The sequence below is a fragment of the Hordeum vulgare genome, chromosome 5H, assembly GCF_904849725.1.
Source record: "Hordeum vulgare subsp. vulgare chromosome 5H, MorexV3_pseudomolecules_assembly, whole genome shotgun sequence".
Taxonomy (NCBI): domain Eukaryota; kingdom Viridiplantae; phylum Streptophyta; class Magnoliopsida; order Poales; family Poaceae; genus Hordeum; species Hordeum vulgare.
Genome location: NC_058522.1, coordinates 188,179,006 through 188,199,075, shown reverse-complemented (window position 1 = coordinate 188,199,075; position 20,070 = coordinate 188,179,006). Strand labels below are relative to the sequence as shown.

Genomic DNA, 20,070 nt, shown 5'->3' with positions numbered 1-20,070 from the left:
TTCGTCTTCGAGCTTGCATTCCTGTGCATGCCTCTGCTCCTTCCTCTTAGCCGACTGCACGGGTCACTCCTTCAGCGTCACCTTCTACTTGGGCGCCGACATCTTGCGGGCGGCGGGGGCTTCCCGTTAGAGGTGACGACGCATGCGAAGCTGAAGAAGGCTAGGGAGGCTAGTTCGGCGACAATGTCGAGGGTGGGCGCATCATCGTTCATGGCGAGCGGCATGGAACTCGAGCGGGCGGGAGTATTTTGGGAAAAGGGGAGGGATTGTGTGACTGTGCGTCGACGAGCGAACCATGAAAATGAGTACGCGAGCGTTGCGTGCGTCGACGAGCGAACCATGAAAATGAGTACTCGAGCGTTGCGTGCGTTGCCCAAGGTTTAAATTTGAATCGAGAATAAGTGATACAGCGAAAAAAAAACTTTTGTGCATCCGTTTGGATTCGTAAGTGGTTCGACTTTTATGTTCGTTTCCATCAAAAAACGAGCGCACACGATCAGATTTTTATGTTCGTTTTCACTAAAACGGACACAACGGAGCGAATCTTGGTGTGACCTACCACAGCCCCAATCCCGGCTCAATAAAAATCTTCCCCGAGCTGCTGCCGAGCGTCGCCGCCGACGCCTCACGGCCGAAACCCTAACCCCTCTCACGCGCGTCGCCGCTACCATCGCCGTTCCCATTCCACCTCGTCACGTCCCTGCCGTATACACCCCGTCCGAAACCTTGGGCATTGGTTTCTGAAGGTACGAGCGTTTGGATCATCCAGCGATTACTTAATCCCAAGCTAACTATTCTCCAAAAATTGCCATCTAGATCCGCTTTTGGTTTGGTGGCAGAGGTGGATTTACATTGGTTCGATGTTCATTTTCTGTGCTGCTTTCAGGCCATCAGGATACCTAGCATCATCATGTCAGGAAGAGATCGCCTGCCGCGCCGTTTTGTCGAAGATGGAAGGGGCTATGTTGACCCCCGTGTGGCTGAGGATCGCAGGGGTCATCATCCTGGTATCCGTGTGGTTGATGATCGTAGGGGCCATCATGAGATCCGTGTAGTCGAAGATTGCAGAGCCTATCCTGCAGTTCGTGTGATTGAGGATCGTAGAGCTTACCCTGAGATTCACGAAAGGCCGCTCGTGAGGGTGGCTCGCTCTCACCCGGATGCTCTAGAGGAAGAAATTCAGTTGCACGAGGTTGAATTCCGCAGGCTTATGGCTGATCGTCATGCTTTAGCTGAGGAACGAATGGAGTTGCACAGGGAGTTGCAAGCTGGAAAGGAGGAGGTCCGTCACCTGAACTTGATCATCGCAGAGATTAATGTCAAGAAGGAAGCTTATATCAGCGAGCTCGTTGACAAGAGAAGGAAGCTTGAAGCTGAACTTAGATCAAATGAGCCTTTGAGAGATGAGGTTATGCATCTTCGTGGTGAAATAGAGAAGCTCCTTGCTGTTAGGAAAGAACTCTCTGCAAAGGCTGCATCACTCATGCAGGAGCTGAGTAGGGAGAGATCTGATAAACAACAGTTACCTATTTTGAAAGCAGAGATTGAGGGCCTTCAACTGGAACTTACTCATGCAAGGTACGCACACCATCTCTTTATCTGGACTTGACTCTCAGTTATCCCAGTAAATAGTTTGGGGACTGGAAACTTCGAGTATCATTGGTTTCTGTGATTGTATTATTTGCAGGAATACATGTGAGTTGGAGCAGAAGGGGAACTTTGAGTTGGTGGAACAAAGGAAAGCAATGGAGAAGAGTATGATTTCGATGGCACAAGAAATTCAACAAATGCGGGCCGAATTAGCTAGTTTTGATGGCAGACCATGGGGCACAGGTATGTTATTGGGATCGCCTACAGTGTTTGTAAATTTCAGTTATCCATTCTACATAGTTCCCTTTTTCCAGTGACATATTTTTCTGGATTTAAAATTGTACATGCGCGGTATGGTAGGGTTGAGTATTATCAGCAATCCTGAGTTAGGAGTCTGCTATCTGCCAGCACTTTGCATGTGTTTCTAAGAAACAGGACAGCAGACATACTTCTTTTGTTTGTTACGACTAAAGGATATGCTAGTTGTCAATTAATATTGGAAACACATTGATGCTACTACTGAACATATTATGTGTGGCGTTGTGAACTTTTGACACGTTGCAAATAGTTGTCTGCCTTGGGGAGGGAGGGAGGGGGGCAGCTTCTCTGCTTGGCGTGATCGGTGCTATCTGCTATGGGAAATTCAGGATGACAAAGATGGTGCTTGTGTGCCACTGTTGCAAATGAGACGGGGGGAGGGCAAAAGGCCATTCTATTTTCTTCCTTGCCCTATGTTGATAGATTGCCTGCTTTACAATGGGGATAGATTGCAACACAGGTGATATGATATACCGTGTCGAATATGTCTTATACTTTAATGCTTTCTTAATTCGCACATTCACTACCTCGTAATATAGGCACACACTCATTTAAATTCAAAAGGCCTAACTCCTGGGCAGGGCTAGGAAAGTTGTAGCCATCTTGGACTCATTTAAGCCGCTGACTATCACATGGTCCGGGGTCTAACTCTATGCGGCAGTTTCTTATGCCCACTGACTACTACCCTACGTTGAAATGGCTCCCAATATATAGGGAATTTTGAGTTGAAATGTGTTGATTTACGATTGGTTATTTTCAGTTTGAGCAAGATCTTCCACATTTCCATTTTTAATAGAAATTTGTTTTTTTTATATCTGACAAGGTGATATTTACATTATAACTACATACAGTCTTTCTGGGTACGTGGAGGTTCTTCAGTCCATATGCTGGACCCTTTTCGAGTTTGCCAGTCTTTCTGGGTATACAAATTTTAAGAAGAGTTTTATACTTAGTATGTGTCCAAAATGCATGTGTGGATGTTTTCTCTTTACTGCTGGTATGGAAGGAAATCATGTTATTTTCTGTTAGTAGGATATTATCAGGTATCCTGCAGCTCACCTACATGCTTTAAAAACTAATGAGACCAAGGGCATTAGCACCCCCGACACACTAATAAGAAGACAGCATGTTAAATATCAGCCTCACGAAATGAATCAATGAGATTTAATCTGGCCACAACCTGATCTTTTAGCAGTTGACCTTCTACCTTCCTCAACATTTACTTTGTACTCCCTCCGTCCTAAAATAAGTGACTCAAAAGTGACTCAACTTTGTACTAATTTTAGTACAAAGTTGAGTCACTTTTGAGTCACTTATTTTAGGACGGAGGGGGTACTACTTTAATGCCCGTGCATTGCCACAGAATAATAAACTGAGGTGAAGTTAAATTAGTTAAAACATCATTCATGATGTGTGCGTCGTATGCGGCTTATGACCGTTGCAATAATATCACCTTACACTTGCTTCCACCATATGACGAACACCTCATGCCACCTGCGTCTCTTCCACCATATGACTTGAATTCATGTGTATAGAAATAATAGTTAGATAGTGTTCCAAAAACATTGAGATTCCACTTTGCCGCAAGAGAAATACATACATAACTGTCTGGTGTAGCTTCATACTGTTACACAACCAGCAATTTATTATAAAAATTGCTCCTGCCCCCCTTTGTGTCCATGTATCGGCCTCTTGAGCCCTACCTCTGAGTCTATTCATGTGTTGACTTTTCATGTCACACGTGAGAGGGGGTGTTACAGCATATGTGGATTGCACTGCCCTTTCCATCAGTTCGGACTTTTGGTTGCGCTGGCTAGTGCATGAAGCTTAACATGGTATCAGAGATAAGGTCTTGAGTTCAAGTCCTGGTTTTCGCAATTTATTAAAAATTGCTGGTAGCCCCCCTTTGTGTTCACTTAGAGGCCTCTTGAGTCATACGTGAGTTTCGCGGCGCCGTCGCTCTCTTCCGGTTGCATGTGTTGACTTGTCTTCCCCGTCACACGTGAGAGGGGGTGTTACAGTATATGTGGATTGCTCTGCCCTTTCCATCAGTTCGGACTTTTGGTTGTGTTGGCTAGTGCATGAAGCTTAACACATACCATCAAAGGAAATGGAGTATCAAACATGTCAAATACTGATAACAATTCCAAAACGAGTGATGTAGTGCCTTGGCTTAAATCAAGTAATCACCGTAAGAACTAATTCTGTTTTCATGCTTGCCATCTGAATATAATCTGACATAACAACCTGATTGTATGAAGCAGAGCGGTTTTCACCATGAGAACAGAACAAGCATTAATTCTTTCTTCGGAGCTTGTAATGCACAGCTTCTAGCACTATCATGAAATTCAGCCACCAAATCTATCCAGTGGCACTATACTTCCCCTTGTTTCTCCGACCTCGGTGCTAAAAGTGGTCCCAACTCTGCGTCAACATGAGCAACATCTCATTCCACTATCTGTTCTGCTTTGCTATCTAGCAGCAAAAAGTATATCCAAATCAAAAAATTGAAGTAACCACATGAACATAACTAATTTTTTTCTTGCTGACCAAACAAGTTTGTTTGTATCAAACTGTATAGTTAAGTGGAAGCCCATTAACCTACATTTGCATCATGTAAAATTTTCATTTTAACCTCGGGTGTTTATTTTGCTGGGTTCATTCTTGCTCATTAGTCGTGATTCTTCAAAACAAACATATACATCTACATGAGAGCTATACACTACAGCCTTGTGCGTGCACACACATATCTATTTTCTTCTCACGGTCCACCCAGCTAACCATGTCCTAATCATAGTAGCCCAGATCGCGTGACGGTGCCGTGTTCCACGCTCCAGGTTCGTTGACCCAAATTGAGGGTCGGGATTGACTCCGAGGTCCACATGGATCGATGGCCGGGACACGATCTCGAACACCGTTGGGTGACCCCGGTGGGGAGAGAGGCAGAAGTGAGAACTGAGAAGAGATGTTGGGAAGTAATAAATCAATATAAAGAGAACATTGTCGGACTCGTGCCTCCGCCCGCCCCCATCGTCGGGCTTCCATTATTGCTGCAGTTCTTCATCACCATGTCCGCCACTGGAGGATATAGAGATGTAATGAATTGATGAGGCAAAGGAGTAAAGGAGTTGCCATGGAAAGACAACAGTGTGGTAGCGGCGGCAGCGATGTGCAACAGCCAACAGGCAAAATGAAAACGAAGGAAGTGGTGGCGGTGGAGAAGGGAACTCACACTTTAGTTAGGTCATGTAAGAAGGGTTAACGGGCCTAAGTGGGCAGCTGTGTAATATTTGTTTTCTTTAAAGATGTGCCTACTTTTATACTTAATAATCAGTATTATACAATCATGTGCCGCCAATCCGGGATCATGTCCCGTGACCCAAATTGTTGGCCCGAAGACTACCCCTTGCGATCCATTGATTTAGCCACGTTTGACCCTCGTCCTGGCCGATCCGGAAACCTGGCAACCATTGTTCTAATAGGGTATACACATGGTAGCAAGAAGAAATGATATTCATTAATTCATATTATGAAGGTCAGAAATAGACATGCATGCGGGTGTCCTTCAACAACTTTAGCCATGTTTCCATTAGTACAGGAAATAAAAACATCACGTACGACAGAAACAAGATGGTCCAGGGCTGCCATTTGGGTTGAGTGTTAGGGACTCTTTATTCGATGCAGTTAATCTTTTTTCACCATCGTAGTTTCACCTGTAGCAATATATATCCGAGTGTACCTGGGGAAACCAAGAGCTTTCAACACTAATGTTGTTCTTCTATAGATTTAAGTGCAATGCATTGCTACAGAAGAAAGAAAAATCAAATTGCAGTGACAAACAACGCGGTAGAAATCTCCAGTATGGAGATGTCGAGCATACGTTGTATGTGAAATCCTTGTAATTTCTCATGGTTCAGAAAATATTACCACGTGCAGGCAAAGTGCTTGTGGGGGCTAATGCCAGCCTTGTTTTCCTCTGATTCAAAGAGTCAAACTCTTTGGGACTATCGTGCACTTTGGATTCAGAACCAGCAAGGCTACCCAGAGAATCACCAGCAAGCTCCAAACTAAAGCTTCCCCGCATTATCACTGTCCACCGCCAAAATTCACCCAATCTTATAAAGTGGATACCATGAGTACTTATGTTCCATTTCCACATACTTACGCTCGATCCCATCGGTTCGCTCCATGGTGATTGAAGTGATGTTGCTCATGATGGCCCTTGTCGCAGCCACTGTGCACCCACTTGGACTTTCTAGGACTTCTCCAAGGCCGCCTTTCTAGGTCTTCTCCAAGGCCGACTTGAAGGCTACGACAACAGTCGATGGGCCCCTTGCAAGCCGGTGATGGTGTTGGTCAGTTGGTGTACGGTGAATACTTGTCCTTCGCCATGGCCGCTGCATCCAGCACTAGAAGATGGGCCAGTGCTGCCAACAGACGGGTTCCAAAAGGGCATTAGGCCATGATGGTCATTGTGGGCATCTTGACCGCCTATAGAGATTGCGACCGGGGGGACGAAAGGGCAAATGCGACACGGTCGCCTCGGCGGCAATAACTTTTCTTGGGAGAGAGACCGGATCCTTAGAGAGGGTTGGGAGGAGATGGTGTGTGTGTGGGGGCTTGGGGGGGATGTCTATGCGTCGGTTGCGGCAGTTTCCTTTTCCCCGAGTCGTTTAATCATGCGTGGGATTTTTTTTTGCTAGTGTTCTGCTAATATGCGTGCGTGGTTAGAAAGTGTACCGGAAGGGGAGCGCAGGAGGGGAGGTTGACAGCAGACTCCCCTTAACTAGTAAAGATAATGGACCAATAAATATATATAAATTCTAATACCATACCACCCACAAAGCAAAAGCAGGAGTGTTCCTTGTCAACATTGAGAGCATACATCATCTTTATAACATAAGCATAACAGAGTTATCCTAGATGTTGTTTCTCTTAGGCTAGACTACCTGAATATTACCTCTTTATCAGCATCGTTGGATGCATTGCCATTAACAATTTATATTCGTGGAACAAAGAAAATAATTCGCTCTCATGGTGCTATGCTTACCTGCTCTCTAAGGTGGAGCACATGGGATGAAGCTGGGCAGTCCTGAAGCTACCTTTCCTACTCAATATGGAGATAAATACAATATACACGCGGTATGATCTTTTAAAACAGGACAATCTTAGACAGTTTCATTCTTTATTTTATATTTTATTCAAAATGTACTGTTTTGTTATCAGGGAGTTTCTGAGAAAGGTCCTTCACACCCTCCTGAATCTTCGTGGGGCACATATGATAAGAACCGTTTCCAGTACCGCTAAGAGCCCAGCTGCTACATTCCTGGGAGAAAGAATCACCTTCTAGGTGTTAATTATCATATCACATGGTTTAGAATATCTTATCTACCTACTTGTTTGTGTTCTAGACTTCTTTATGCTTTGAATAATTATACTTTCTGTGTTAGTTGATAATATTTGTGCTGGCAGTATCCTGTTACTATTTACATATTGGCTCCAGATTTCTGCATGTTACTAGGATATCCAGGTTTCCTTGTTAGATTGATCTATGACTATGACCATGACTAGCAATTATTTGAACGTGGCTTCGACTTTGGAAAATCAGAGTGACTTAATCGTGTCACATATAGAGCACGTTTTCTGATTTAATGTGAAGCAGTGGGTGTCTAACTGCTGAACTTTGAATGTGTGTATTTACAGATAACTTCCATCATGCGGTTACCCAATGAATTAATGAGCAATGTGAGATGATACAGATAGTGCATGTAGTACATGTGCGTAAAATTCACTCTTGGTGATAACCAAGTGTAGGTTTCTCTCATGTTAAACTATGGTGAGGATGTTAGTCACTTAATGCTAAGGTGGTTTTAAGTGTTTATATAATTAGCAAATTATTCAGGCTCGTGCTGCAGATTTTCTGTAAAAACTGAAGTCTTCTGGTTATGTGACATCTCTCCTCACTGACCATATCTTCTGTGTCTAGGTTTACATAGGTCGAAGTTGTCTGAAGTAGTGATTATATGTTTGACTAGATTCATGTCAACTGCTGCATATTAGTGGATCCAATGCTGTTATCAGCAGATAGGGACCAGTAAGTGATGTTTGCTGTAAGAGAAGTAGAGAACTAATCTTACCTCCTTAAATCTCTAAAACCATAATAGTGTGGACAAGTCTATATATTATCTAGGACCATAATTCCGTTTCTTTTTGTTTTTGAACTTATGTGTAGTAAGTTATGCTGTTAAACTAAACGGTTGTTCAACAGCATGAGCTGTCTCATCTGAATTGGTTTGCACCAGGTATTTGCATCATCAGTTTTTTAGTTTACATTTATCTTGATGCTTATTTTGGTCGTTGTGAGGAATTCAAACTTCCAGACCTTGTGCGAGCTTGATTAGAAAATTCTTGCTCTGGCCATTTGCGTAAGTTCTAATTAAGCTTTTACGGTATTAGTCTGGTTACTTTCTAGCATATTTTGGACCGTCTGTCTGGTGCATGAAGCCTTTAGGTGGATCTGTTCTCTTGCAAAATATTAGAGAAGAATGTGGCTATTCAGAGACTTATCAGTTATCACTTGTTAGATACTAGATGTCAGCATTGGACAATTTCTTGCACATGAAGAAGTTGATCTAGGAGCTGAGTAAGGCTGGGACATGATTGCTATTGTTGGCCAATTACCCACATGGTTAGCTCTTTACGTGGCTGATGTGTTAGCTGCTAAGTTAACACACTTGTATCTCCAGCTTCCAGACATCAATCAGCAGTCCAGTTTACTACAATTGGACTGATCTAGTAACATCTAATGGATTATGGATATAATTCAGAGTACCATGCCTGAACTTTATGAGCTCTTAGATTTGAAAGATTTCGCTCAGGTGGAGAACATGGAAGCACCACCGTGTTTTTTCTGACTAGCAGACACACTACAGTGTTTTCTGACTAAGGAAATCACTACAGTGTTCGTTGTAGAAGATAACCTTCTGATATCAATTGGGAGAAGCAGTTGTAGATTCATCGGCCTGGCAACCTCCTGAAAGCTTGTGCGGCATCATGGTCTGAACCATATTTGATGAAGGCCATGACCCTTGATCTCCCTGGAACATATTTCGATGGTCTACACAACTCCAAGAGAACCTAAGATTTCGAAGAAGCGCACTGTCTGTGATATGAGCACCTACCAGATTTTAGCATGGAGGATTCTCCTTGGAGTGAAAGCCACGGTGATCGGCTCTGATACAAGAGGCTGTCCATAGCAGTGTTCTTGCATGTGGAATCTTGATGCATTCTTCACTTTAATGCTCAAAAACAGTGTTCATTTTTAATGGGTGTTGGCTTAAGAGTGGTGTCTGAGCTCCTTGTACAGGAAATGTTGCTCAGGTTGTGAGAAGTGGAAAGCACTCCGAGTTTTGCGTGAAAGCAGCAGACAGAAGTTTGACGTGTTCTTCCACGGGGTGCTTGAAACACAGTGCAGATTTGAGTAGGAGTTAGTTAAAGAGTTAAGCTGATAAACTGATTATGGATATGTGCTTACCTCTATTAGGTCCATTTAGTTCCAACAGGCTAGACTTAATTATCCCATGTATAGAGTGGAATTTGGGTGCTCTATGGGATACAATAGGGACATGGAGTTTGTTAGCACGTGCTCACATGCACCTTTGATGCAGTAAATCCGAAAGAATACCTAAAGAAGTTCAAAAAAATCTTATTTTTTGCTAACAAACATTGATGTATTTTTTCATATCCGTACAAATGTTTGCGATGGAATGCCATTCGTGGAGGTCTGTGCCAAAAAAAAAATTCAATGCTCCGAAAAGACTGTTTTTGAAAGCATTTTGGAGCATCGATTTTTTTGCCCGGACCTCCATGAATGTCATTCCATCACAGAAATTTGCACACATATGAAATAGACATCAATGTTCGTTGCAAAGAAAAATCAGTTGTTTTTTTGTCTTTGAAATATTGTTTTTGGATTTTACTGTATCAAAGGATGCAGGTGAGCTCATGCTCACAAGAGCACTTTTTAGCGTGTTGCCTATGGAGATCAATCTGGGGTGGGTCATCTTGTTGACTGAAGTTGGCTGGAGAGCATGGTGCGTGAACTGAATGAGTTCTTAGTGCTGGAAACATTTCTCAGTTTGTGAGAAGGGGAAAGCATTCCTGTGTTTCTTCGTGACATCAGGTGGATGGTAGTTTGATCTTTGATGCCATAGAACGCTTGAAGCAGATTGCAGACTTGACGATTGAGCAGAAGTTCCTTGGGAAGTTTGTTAACATTTGGACTATATGGATTTACAAGGATTTACCCTTACCTGTGTTAAGTCCATCAGCCCATATTGAGTCTTAACAGGCTGGGCTCTTGTGTTCTGTGGGAGATGTTTGCTTTGCTAGCTTGTGGAGATCATTCTGGGATGGGTCAAATAGCGGAGATCATTCCGAAGCTTTCCAAATGACCGAAGCAATCTGGTGATGGCTTACCAAACATGAGGCAAGTAGTTTCTTCATCCGCGGCAGAAGTTATGCTGAGTCTCTGTATATATTATTTTGAATTAAACATTCATTCTTGACAGTGCACCTTCATTAATCTAGTAGTATGTTTATTTTCTATCTTTATATTTGGATATTCCGTAAGCCCTGGGGAACCCAATTAGTTTTACTATAGGATCAGTATTGCCATGTGTTGGAGAAGCCTGGTTAGTAATATAATGAGTCCAGTGTTCTTAAAGTCAGCCAAGTTCTGTGCGAGCTAGGCACAGTTGTGTATGACATGTGTTGAGGTGCAGTAGTGGCCTCATTGCAGCTCAGAGGTAAGGCCACACCACATCTGTGGCCGGAGGAAGACAAGGTCACAAGAAGAGTTTGATTTAAGTGGTGGTGCGGAAGATGGTCTGACTGGCGGTATAGGCTCATTGGGAAGTTTTGACTCATCTGAGTGTCCTGGTTGAGTTGAACCATTTAAAGAGGAAGTAAAATCCTAGGAAAGCAAGACCTTGAGGGTGAGGCTCCTTGTCGCTGTTGAGTTTGATGCCCTCAACTTTCCCTCCCCTTTCCTTGCTCTTGGTGTCCTCTCCATCCCCCTTTGTAGACAGTCAGCTGCCTAGTGGTGCATAGGGCGGAGTAGATGCTAACCCACCCCCCCTCTCCTGATCACTCAAAGCAATATCTTTTTCTGTGAATCACACAACTAAATGTGTGTCATCATTGTGTATTAAGAAGAATGCTGGTAAGGCGCCAAGTACAACAACCAAACCAAACCAAAAACAAAGGCTTGATCACTGAAGCTGGAAAGATGAGGCTACTCTAATCTACAGAAAGGGAGAGGGAGAAGACAGGCCCCCTCCCTCTTACGCACCCCCTACATCAGGAGGCCTAATATGAAGCAGGAGACTGCGAAGCGCCTTTGCACTGTCATCTTCCACGGCTCAACCTCGGACGAAATCGCCTGGACCATTGCCTGACAGTCTGACTTTCATCTGGCGCCTAGCATTTTCATGAACACTGCTTGAGCATTGTTTAATTTCTGGTGGACAGTCCTGGATATGGTGATTAATTGCCACAATAACCTTATCTGAATGTGGCTTTAATATCTTCTGAAATTAGGACATATTATTAGCATTTTGGCAGGTGCGAACCAATAGTAGTTTCCTAAGTATTGTTACAAGGCATGTCTACTTGGATAATTGAAGTCACAATCTCATCTGAATTGTATTCAAGATGTCTTCTGCCATTCTACAGTCCAGCAGGATCTGATAAGACTATACATGATCCGAGGATTCTAGATTCTAAATCCCCCTCCTGGACTATACACACACATGCATCTTTATCTTGAGGTTCTTGGTCTTATTAAAAGTTGGCACTTCTTTGGTGGATGGGATGTGACTTGAGTTCTCTGAGAGAAATCGAGGACAATTTAACTGTACAGATCATATGTTGCAAAGGTTCTATTGGGCAACAAGTGTTACTGGCTTACTGCTTCAAGAGTGTAGTAGGAAACAATAAAAGGTTCATGGTTAATTTCTGTTCAATGTCACCCCATTAGTTTTAGAGAAGCACTGTTATCGTCTATTTCCATGTCAGATGTTGAGAGAGATAAACAAAGATTACTACTGCAAGGACATTAGTTTTTTTTTGAAACGGAGGCAAAGATTGCCTCATCTATTAAATAAGCAGAAGAGAATTGCCCAGTTAATCACGGAAAACTGGGCTAAAACTGGTACAACAAGGGCCTAGCCCACTCCCATATACTGACACACTCAGGGCAAAGCCCACCCTAATCGACGACTCGTCGACCTACGGCCAAACAACGCAGCTCCGACTCTGACGAAGAACTCTGAAGGACAAAACCAGGCACGGCTGACGCCACGGAAGATTGCCGAACGGGCTATCTGCAGCCAGTCATCGTATACCGCAGGACCCACCGCCGCAGCTTCGACTCCATTGCAACAAACAAACCGAGGCAAAGCCGTGAACACGCCGAAGAAGAGCCGACTATCGCAACCATTGCCGCGTCGCCGACATCGCTCCCACCATCATCGTTGCCACAGAAGTCTGGACGCCACACCAACCACCGTCCACCGGTCCCGGTCACCGATGCCAAGCTCCCAAAACGAAGCCCTCAAGAGGGAATACGACACCAAGGCGCCGTCATCGTCCGATCACAGATCAATGTTTCCTCCAGAGAGACCAAAATGACCAGATCCGCACAGAAGGGGTGGGAGAACAAGCAACGATGCCTCCAAGAAGGTCAACGACGGCCACAGCCGCCGCCATCGCTGGTCACGGAACAAGGCCAAGACATGGTTTTCACCAAGTTCCACACCACCTAAGCCGCACATCATCCTGCATTGACATCAGCTAGCCCTCCAAGCCTCTTCCCGCGCTCTCCGCCTTGCACCAACGTCGACTGCAACACCACTCGAGACAACTGCAGCCGTCGGTACCCCCATGGTACCTAGCGGCCGCCAGACCTCGACGAACACCACATCTCCGAAGCCGCCGTGACCTAGACTCGGGCACCACCAGATCCAGATCGGGGCCCCGCCCGCTCGTCCCCTTCGCTGCCATGGGGATTCCCTCTCCTGCAGCACCCCCCTACGCCGGGGGCGCGTCCGCGCCGCCGAGGGCGCCAGATCCGCCATGCACGCCATCGCACGCGCCCGCATCTTGCGCCGCCAAGCTTGTGCCGCCCGCCTCCACAACAGTCTGTCATGGCTGAGCGCGCCGCTCCGCACCACCGCTCCGGGGCCGCCCCCCGGCGTCCGCTCCCGCACCGCCCGCCAGGCACCTCCCCCGCCCGATCCAGATCGAAGCCGAGGGAAGCCGCCCCCACGACCATGCTTCCCCACCACCGCGCCGCCTGGCACACGACCCACGCACTGCCGCCGCCGAGACTGCGCCGGAGAGCCGCCGCGTCGCTGCGCCCGTCGCTAGCGCCGCATCCTGCCGGGGCCGCCCCGTCCCGCATCGGGGCCACCGCGCGAGGAGCCGAGAACGCCCCGCCGGCGCCGCGCGGGCCAGGCTTTGCCTGGCCACACCCTGTGGCGGCGGCGAGGGAGGAGAGGAGCGGGATGGAGGAGGCCTCTGGCGGCGGCGGTGTGGTCGCCCTCCCCGTCGCACGCGGGGCGACACGGGAGGGCCAAACAGCGAGGGGGGTTGTGGCTATTCTCCCATGATTGCAAGGACATTAGTTGTTGATGAACGGAGCTACAGAAGGAAAAAATGCCCATATCTCTAGGCAAATGTTATTTTGCTTTCTGTTTTGAGAATTTCGCCTTATATTTTACTTTCATGAACCAAAGAAGGAATACAGATATATCTCGAGAATGACATTTTACATTTCCTGTAATTTCACCCATAGTTAAACTTGTGGGGGCACATGTACGATTTGCAAGAGGGTACTGATTGTCGGCTATGATCTTCAACAACTTTTATCTGTTATGGGTCAGGGTTTTGGCATTGTAGATTATAACCATTAGTGACGAGGTAGAGAAAATAGTCCTTGCTTGCCTTTGAAACCCACGGCAACTCATATAGCCCTCCATACAAACTGATTCTAGCTTGTCCATGGCAGTGAATTTTTCATGGAGTGTACTGTTTCTCTCTTATTCTTGTTCTTGTGTTTATGTTCACTGTTTTGTGCATTTAGTGTTATTTATATATTTACTGTTATGTACAACTCTTCAGATGATATTCTATTTGGGATCAAATGTCTAACACCGCTGTTGTTTACTTTACAGGTTGAATCCTCGGTTGGTCCTTTCCTCTTAGAGAAGATATATTCCTTCACGTGAAAGAGCTGTCACTGCCAGAACACAGTAAATATGGTAATGGGGATAACTGTTGCCTTTCTGATGCCGAAGGTTCTATGCCAGTTAACTGATACATCTAGAATTGCGCTCTTCTAGAGTATCAGATTTTCTAGACATTCTAGACATTCCTGAAAAGAGATCAAGACATGGATTATCATACGATATGAGAAATGGTTAAAACAGTCAAGAGTGATCTTTAACATCTGCCCTAGCAACACTTAGAAGGTCTTGAATGTGGGAGCGTGGACGATTGGGTTCATTTGCAGGCATTAAGTTTTGTTGTGGTTTTGGGGGAAGAGTGAGCTTGTGCCATAGAACTTTCTGGTTGTCTGGAAGTCTCCTCTGTGTCACTGTCATGATAATTTCCTTTCTCCACAGACAAGTTGAAAAGAGTGCTGCAAATTGTATAGGTCAGTTGGTGGATTGAACTGCGACTACCCATGATGCTTCCAGTTGCTGCATTTGGATGTAGTCACCAGTTTGGCCAGCAGTGAGGTGTAAGTCAGTACAGCCGTGTGATGCTTAAGATGTCGGGAATAAAATAAGTTGTTCCGTGCATGGGCTGGAGGCAATGAAGACATGATTTCAGAGTCCTTGACTCGCGTTATGCTGTTTTGATGATCATGATGTTGGTAAGGCATTGCCATCTTGTCAGGACCTACCTACACATAGACAAAGTCACTCGTTATGAGCATGATTTTGCCGCTCAAGAGTTTTACTGAAAGTGAAGATCCTGCAAGTCACCCGTTGTGCACATTGGGAGCATATTTCTGGATTACAGCTGAGAAAGTTGTCTATGAATAGAGACCCTGGCCTTGGAACTCCTGGTGGAAAAAAAAAGATGCCCTTAGAGCAACTTTAATGGGGCGATCCATTTCGTCCGTCACAGTCAGTTTGGATCGGCGTAGACAAAAATGATGTCCCAACGCGTCGACCCATTGTCAAAATGGGTCCCTTCGCGTTCGAGCCGATCCATTTCCGGTCCAAATTTGGGACTGAAATGCGTCAGCGTGGACACGCGCCCCCCTCGGTGTCCGCCCCAACCACCGTGGTTAACATTATTTATGACGGTCGTCATCGTTGGGCCCACGCGTCAGCGACCGTGTCTGGTCTTTTTTAATTCGAGCGTGCGGTGGGTTCCGCCATCTGCTTCCAGAACCCCGTTTGTCCACATTTAGCCACCTCATCGGCGACCAAATCCCTAGCACACCATGGCCGGCGGCTTCCTAAACAAGGGCAAGGCCCTGCTCTACCCCGCGTCATCTTTTCACCGGCCTGTGCGTAGCACACCATGGCCGGCGGCTTCCTAAACAAGGGCAAGGCCCTGCTCTACCCCGCGTCATCTTTCCACCGGCCTGTGCGTGAGCGTCCCGGTGCACCAAGCGCGGTGGCACTGGGAGCACTGCGTGCCGCTCCCTTACCCTGAAATCACGTTGTCGCATGGCTGACATCTGGATCCGGAAAGGATTCCGGTATCGGCCGTGCCGTGGTCGATGCAGGTGCATGCGAAGGAGGTGAGCTGTTGTCGGCGTCTGCTGATGATGGAGCAGCGGCGAGACCCTACGTACGCAGCCGACTTCCCTAACTGGGAGGTGTGGTTCGTGGTGGAGCACGAAGAGCAGCGCCGTCGTGGCGTGCGCGAAGTGCAGCCAGTAGGCCTTCGCCACCCCCGCCTGTCGTCAGCAACGAGGACCAGGAGGCTGAGGCCGCCTACCAGGCGGAGCTTGCAGCTGTCCTCCGCGACAGCGAGGAGGAAGCGCGGCGCAGGGCCGACGAGGAGGCTGTGTACCAGCAGCAACTCGCGGAGGCCGTCGGCCGTCGGTGACAGTGTCGTGCCACCTCCGTCGAAGCCTGAGCCCATGGAGCCGTGGGAGGTCTACCAGTGGACCGGCGTCACCCATCTGGCTGGGCGTGACACCGCAGCAGGAGCAAGCCTACCTCGAACACTGAAGGTCGCAACACCTGCTGGCGGAGCGTGCCGAAGGCCTTCGGCTCATGAAGGTGAAGAAGGAGGCGGAGGAGGAATGACCGGAGGCGGAGGAGGAGCGTGCCCGTGCTGCTGCGCTGCGACCGCCACCAGCACAACCCACGCCGATGGGACATATGACGGAGGCGCAGGCAGCTGTGCTCTGGAACACGACGTTCCCCTGGGCCGGCCCTGCGTCTACGCTGGTCGACCTCATCGGCCCCGATGACAACGACGACGACGCCTAGGGCTGCCCTCGTAGTTTTAGTTTTTTTATGTTTAATTAATGTAATGCGGACGTGTGGACTCTCGCCGACCTTCGTGGCTGGTTTTTAATGTTTAATTATGCACTTATGTATTTTTTCGCACGCCGGTAAAAATAGGTCAGACCAGCATTGGACGCATGCGTCGACCCATTTGCGGAAGTGGACGTTCGTGTTCGTCTGGTCGAATCAAACGGACAAAAAACAAATAAAATGGCGTCCGTTTGGATCCTGTTGGAGTTGCCCTTATGCTGCATGCCGTACCTCGTTGAAACATTTTGCTTCCGATGTTTGGCTTTAGGAGGAATACCACTGTCAGGTCTGTATATTCACTGCCCTGGACTGCATGCATCCTCAAGTCTACTCAACAGTTGCTGTACAACTTTTTTGCTGGAAGATACTTTTAAGATATTACGAGCAAGGGACAACTGCCTGTATACCAGAGTCAACATGAAAGTTGACGTGGATCAAAGTCTCATTCCACCGGTATTGTGGTATGGGATAACAAATGCATTCCACAAAGGTTTATAACGCACTAGGTAGCCCCCTGATTGGCGTTTAGCACAGTTGAAAGAAATTGTGTGGCGTTATACTTTGTGGAAATTACAGGGTCATACATTTTCTCACTGGCAGTAACGTACTCCGTAGTTAGTTACGTTGATATTTTCCTTCTGATCTTTTTAACGTTGGTATTAAATACAGGTGTGTAGGACATCCCAAACACGGTCCCCCAAATGGTCTGCAAACGTAGACACGTCTGAATGTTTTTTGTCATCCAAAGTGCGACACGGTTGAATGCTTTGGTATCCGGACCTTTGTCACGTAGGCCCGAATGTTTTTTATCATTCAAAGTTCAACGTGTCTGAATGCTTTGGTGTTTGGACCTTTGTCACGTAGGACTGACTATCCCGCTTCCGCTTGCCGGGCATTGAAGGGCCACGGGCACTCAATAGTTTTACAAATAGTGTCTGCTCGCTCGCTCTCTTTGTTGTTACCGATTCGAGCGACACTATCAGATTGGGTGATGGGACACCTTCCCACTGCATTGAAGATGGATGCCCATCCGTTCGCCTATTCTGCATTGAACATGCGTGGCGGCCTAGAAACTCATGGGCTCCCGTGTAACATCCTGAGATTTATAAAACTACTTGATTGAGTTTGGATAGATTTATAGAACTACTCCATCCGTTCCTAAATATAAGACCTTGTAGAGATTTCATTATAGACTACATACGGGGTAAAATAAGTGAATCTACATTTTAAAATATGTCTATATACATCCGTATATAGTCCATAGTGCAATTTCTACAAGGTCTTATATTTAGGAACGGAGGGAGTACTTGCTAGAGTTTGGATAGATTTGTAAAACTATTTGCTTGAGTTTGGATGATTGAAAATTAGGACTATTTGAATTTTTTGGTCTTCATTCGTTTCTCATTGGATTTTCACTTGCATTGCTTGTCATGCTTCCCCTAAAATCGTAGAAAATACTACCCTTGTATTTTCTGCCTTTGATTTGGAATTTTGTCTAATGATCAGGTCATGTGTATAGGTTATAAAAGTATTTTCTTACAAAAATTAAAGGCCCAAAACTAATTTCCAAACTAGTTTTCTCAAAACCCCTTGAACTGAGGCTTGTACTACAAGTACTTGATTAGGTTAACAAAGGTTTTTCAAAAAATATATTTGATCCCATTAGTTATAGGACTCCCCAAACCCAAAAAAATGACATTTTAAAAGCTAGAATAGTATTTTAATCAAAGATTTTCAAGGTCAGAAATGGCTAGTAAATAGAAATAATTATTTTTATATTTTGAAACTATTTGAGAAAATTTAGAGAGACTCTAAGGACATTCGTGATCCTGATCAAAGCGTTCAAAAAACTTTCTTTGACATTTCAAGTATTTGAAATATTTACATTTGACATATTCTTAAATAAATCAAGGAAATTCTAGCGAGTCACATTTGACTCAAATGTTGATATTGCACACTTTTCTAAAGGAAATTGATTCCATTTTAGCTCAAACTTGTTCTAGAGCTATCTTGTGATCTACGACTCCGTTTGAAAAGGCAATGCTAGGCCTCGTCTAGGGCACAAGTGGTAGGGCAAGCAAGAATTTGTTTACCTGAGCGAGAAAACATCCCATATTACACTGATACGTTAGGCCGGGCCATGTTACAAATGGCAACAGCTATTACTCCTTCCGTTCCTAAGTTTTCCCCAACTATAATTATTTTGATACAGAGGGAGTATAAGTTTTTTTTTAAAGATTTCACTAGGGGACTACTGCCGGAATCGGGGTTTCGCAGACCCAAGGAAAGGTTCGAACACTCAAGTGTGCTTGCTTTCCAACCCTGTTCGACCTCTCAAACTCACGACGACTTTACGGTCACACGAGCTAGGAAGACGAGGTGAAGCGCACGACAATTTACACAGGTTTAAGCCGCTTCGCAGTGTAAAACCCTGCTCCTGTTTGTGGTGGGATTGCTTGAGCTGGAAGACAAGTACAAAGGTGGGTTCTTGCTCTAGTCTGGGGATGAAAAAATGGACCCTTACATGGAGACCGGGCCTCTCCTATATACCGACATTGATTTTCTTCCCCTAAAAACATTGGCGGGATGGATTGCCACAGCGATCATTTTTGAAAGGGGACAGGACTACGGTCTGCCCTGGTAAAGGTGGTCTTCGCCTGCAAAAGCTTCTCTTCATGACGCGCAGGTGGGCTCAGGGGTGACCTCTGAAAGTGCGTTATATCGACTAGGGGGGGGGGGGTGAATAGGCGATTTTTACAATTTCATCACTGAGGAAATTCCTAGTGAGGAAAGTCTCCAGTCGTGAACTAAGTGTAGCGGAAGTAGAACCAAATCAGGGGCACAAAAACGTCCACAACAAAGTACTCAGCGAGATTTCAGAGATTCGGTTTGCATAGGTCACGAGTATAGGATAAGCAGGTGAAGATTAACTCAGGTGAAGAATTTGAGGTTGAGGAAATTCAGAGAAAGTCTTCAGACAAATTCTTCGAACAATTCAGATGAGAGTATTCAACATACAATTGAGGAAATGAGAGAGTTGAAGAAATATAACCCGTAACTTGATGAATACAGTTGTTGATGACCCAGAATCAAGTGTTGTGACAGTTGTACGTCTGGTTCGGAGCGGCTTGGTATTGAAACCAAAGGACACACAATACCGAGATACACACTCCCTACCATATTCTCCTTGAGCTAAGGACACATAGTCCTCGCCCAACACTCGTGGTAAGTCTTCAGGACAAACTTCCAAACCCTCGCAAACTTGGTCATCCGGCGATCCACAATTGACTGCTGGATGCTCTAGACCATGACGCCTAGCCGTCTGGAGGATGCACAGTTCTCAAAGGTAATAAGCGTCGGTTCCACACATGAATAACTTATTCAGTGATGCTCAATCACTTTGGTTTTTTGGTTTGGGTTTGGTGTTTGGGGTATTTCCTCACTTGGTGATTTTCTCTCGACCACTCTGAGAATTTGGGTTGCTCTAAATGACTAGTGTCAGTTTCTCTCGGAGCAGCCAACCAGCAAGTGGTTGTGGGGGGGGGGGGGGGGCGGCTATTTATAGCCTGGGAGCATCCCGACATGATTTGAC

The 20,070-nt window shown here is 45.8% G+C and overlaps 1 protein-coding gene across 4 annotated transcripts; it reads left to right on the top strand.

The window, feature by feature from the left end:
* The first annotated feature begins 426 nt into the window (after positions 1-426).
* LOC123395948 (protein FLX-like 3) lies at positions 427-14,940 on the top strand. Of its 4 annotated transcripts, XM_045090971.1 has the most exons (7): positions 530-746; positions 887-1,578; positions 1,688-1,833; positions 2,760-2,828; positions 6,971-7,050; positions 7,135-7,258; positions 14,145-14,940. In XM_045090971.1, exons 2-6 carry the CDS (start codon positions 911-913, stop codon positions 7,213-7,215), a joined length of 1,044 nt encoding a protein of 347 aa, XP_044946906.1. In that variant the 5' UTR covers positions 530-746; positions 887-910; the 3' UTR covers positions 7,216-7,258; positions 14,145-14,940. The 4 variants fall into 4 exon arrangements, with proteins under 4 accessions (XP_044946905.1, XP_044946908.1, XP_044946906.1 ...); XM_045090970.1 differs by lacking the exon at positions 14,145-14,940 and having other exon boundaries at positions 427-746; positions 7,135-7,512; XM_045090972.1 differs by lacking the exons at positions 2,760-2,828; positions 14,145-14,940 and having other exon boundaries at positions 535-746; positions 7,135-7,512.
* Positions 14,941-20,070: the final 5,130 nt, after the last annotated feature.

Excerpts from the sequence above, each read along its gene's own strand:
- LOC123395948 (XM_045090971.1), top strand. The coding sequence starts at position 911 with ATGTCAGGAAGAGATCGCCTGCCGCGCCGTTTTGTCGAAGATGGAAGG. Across the intron at positions 1,579-1,687 it reads CTGGAACTTACTCATGCAAG|GAATACATGTGAGTTGGAGC; the intron begins GTACGCACACCA and ends TATTATTTGCAG. Across the intron at positions 1,834-2,759 it reads TGGCAGACCATGGGGCACAG|TCTTTCTGGGTACGTGGAGG; the intron begins GTATGTTATTGG and ends AACTACATACAG.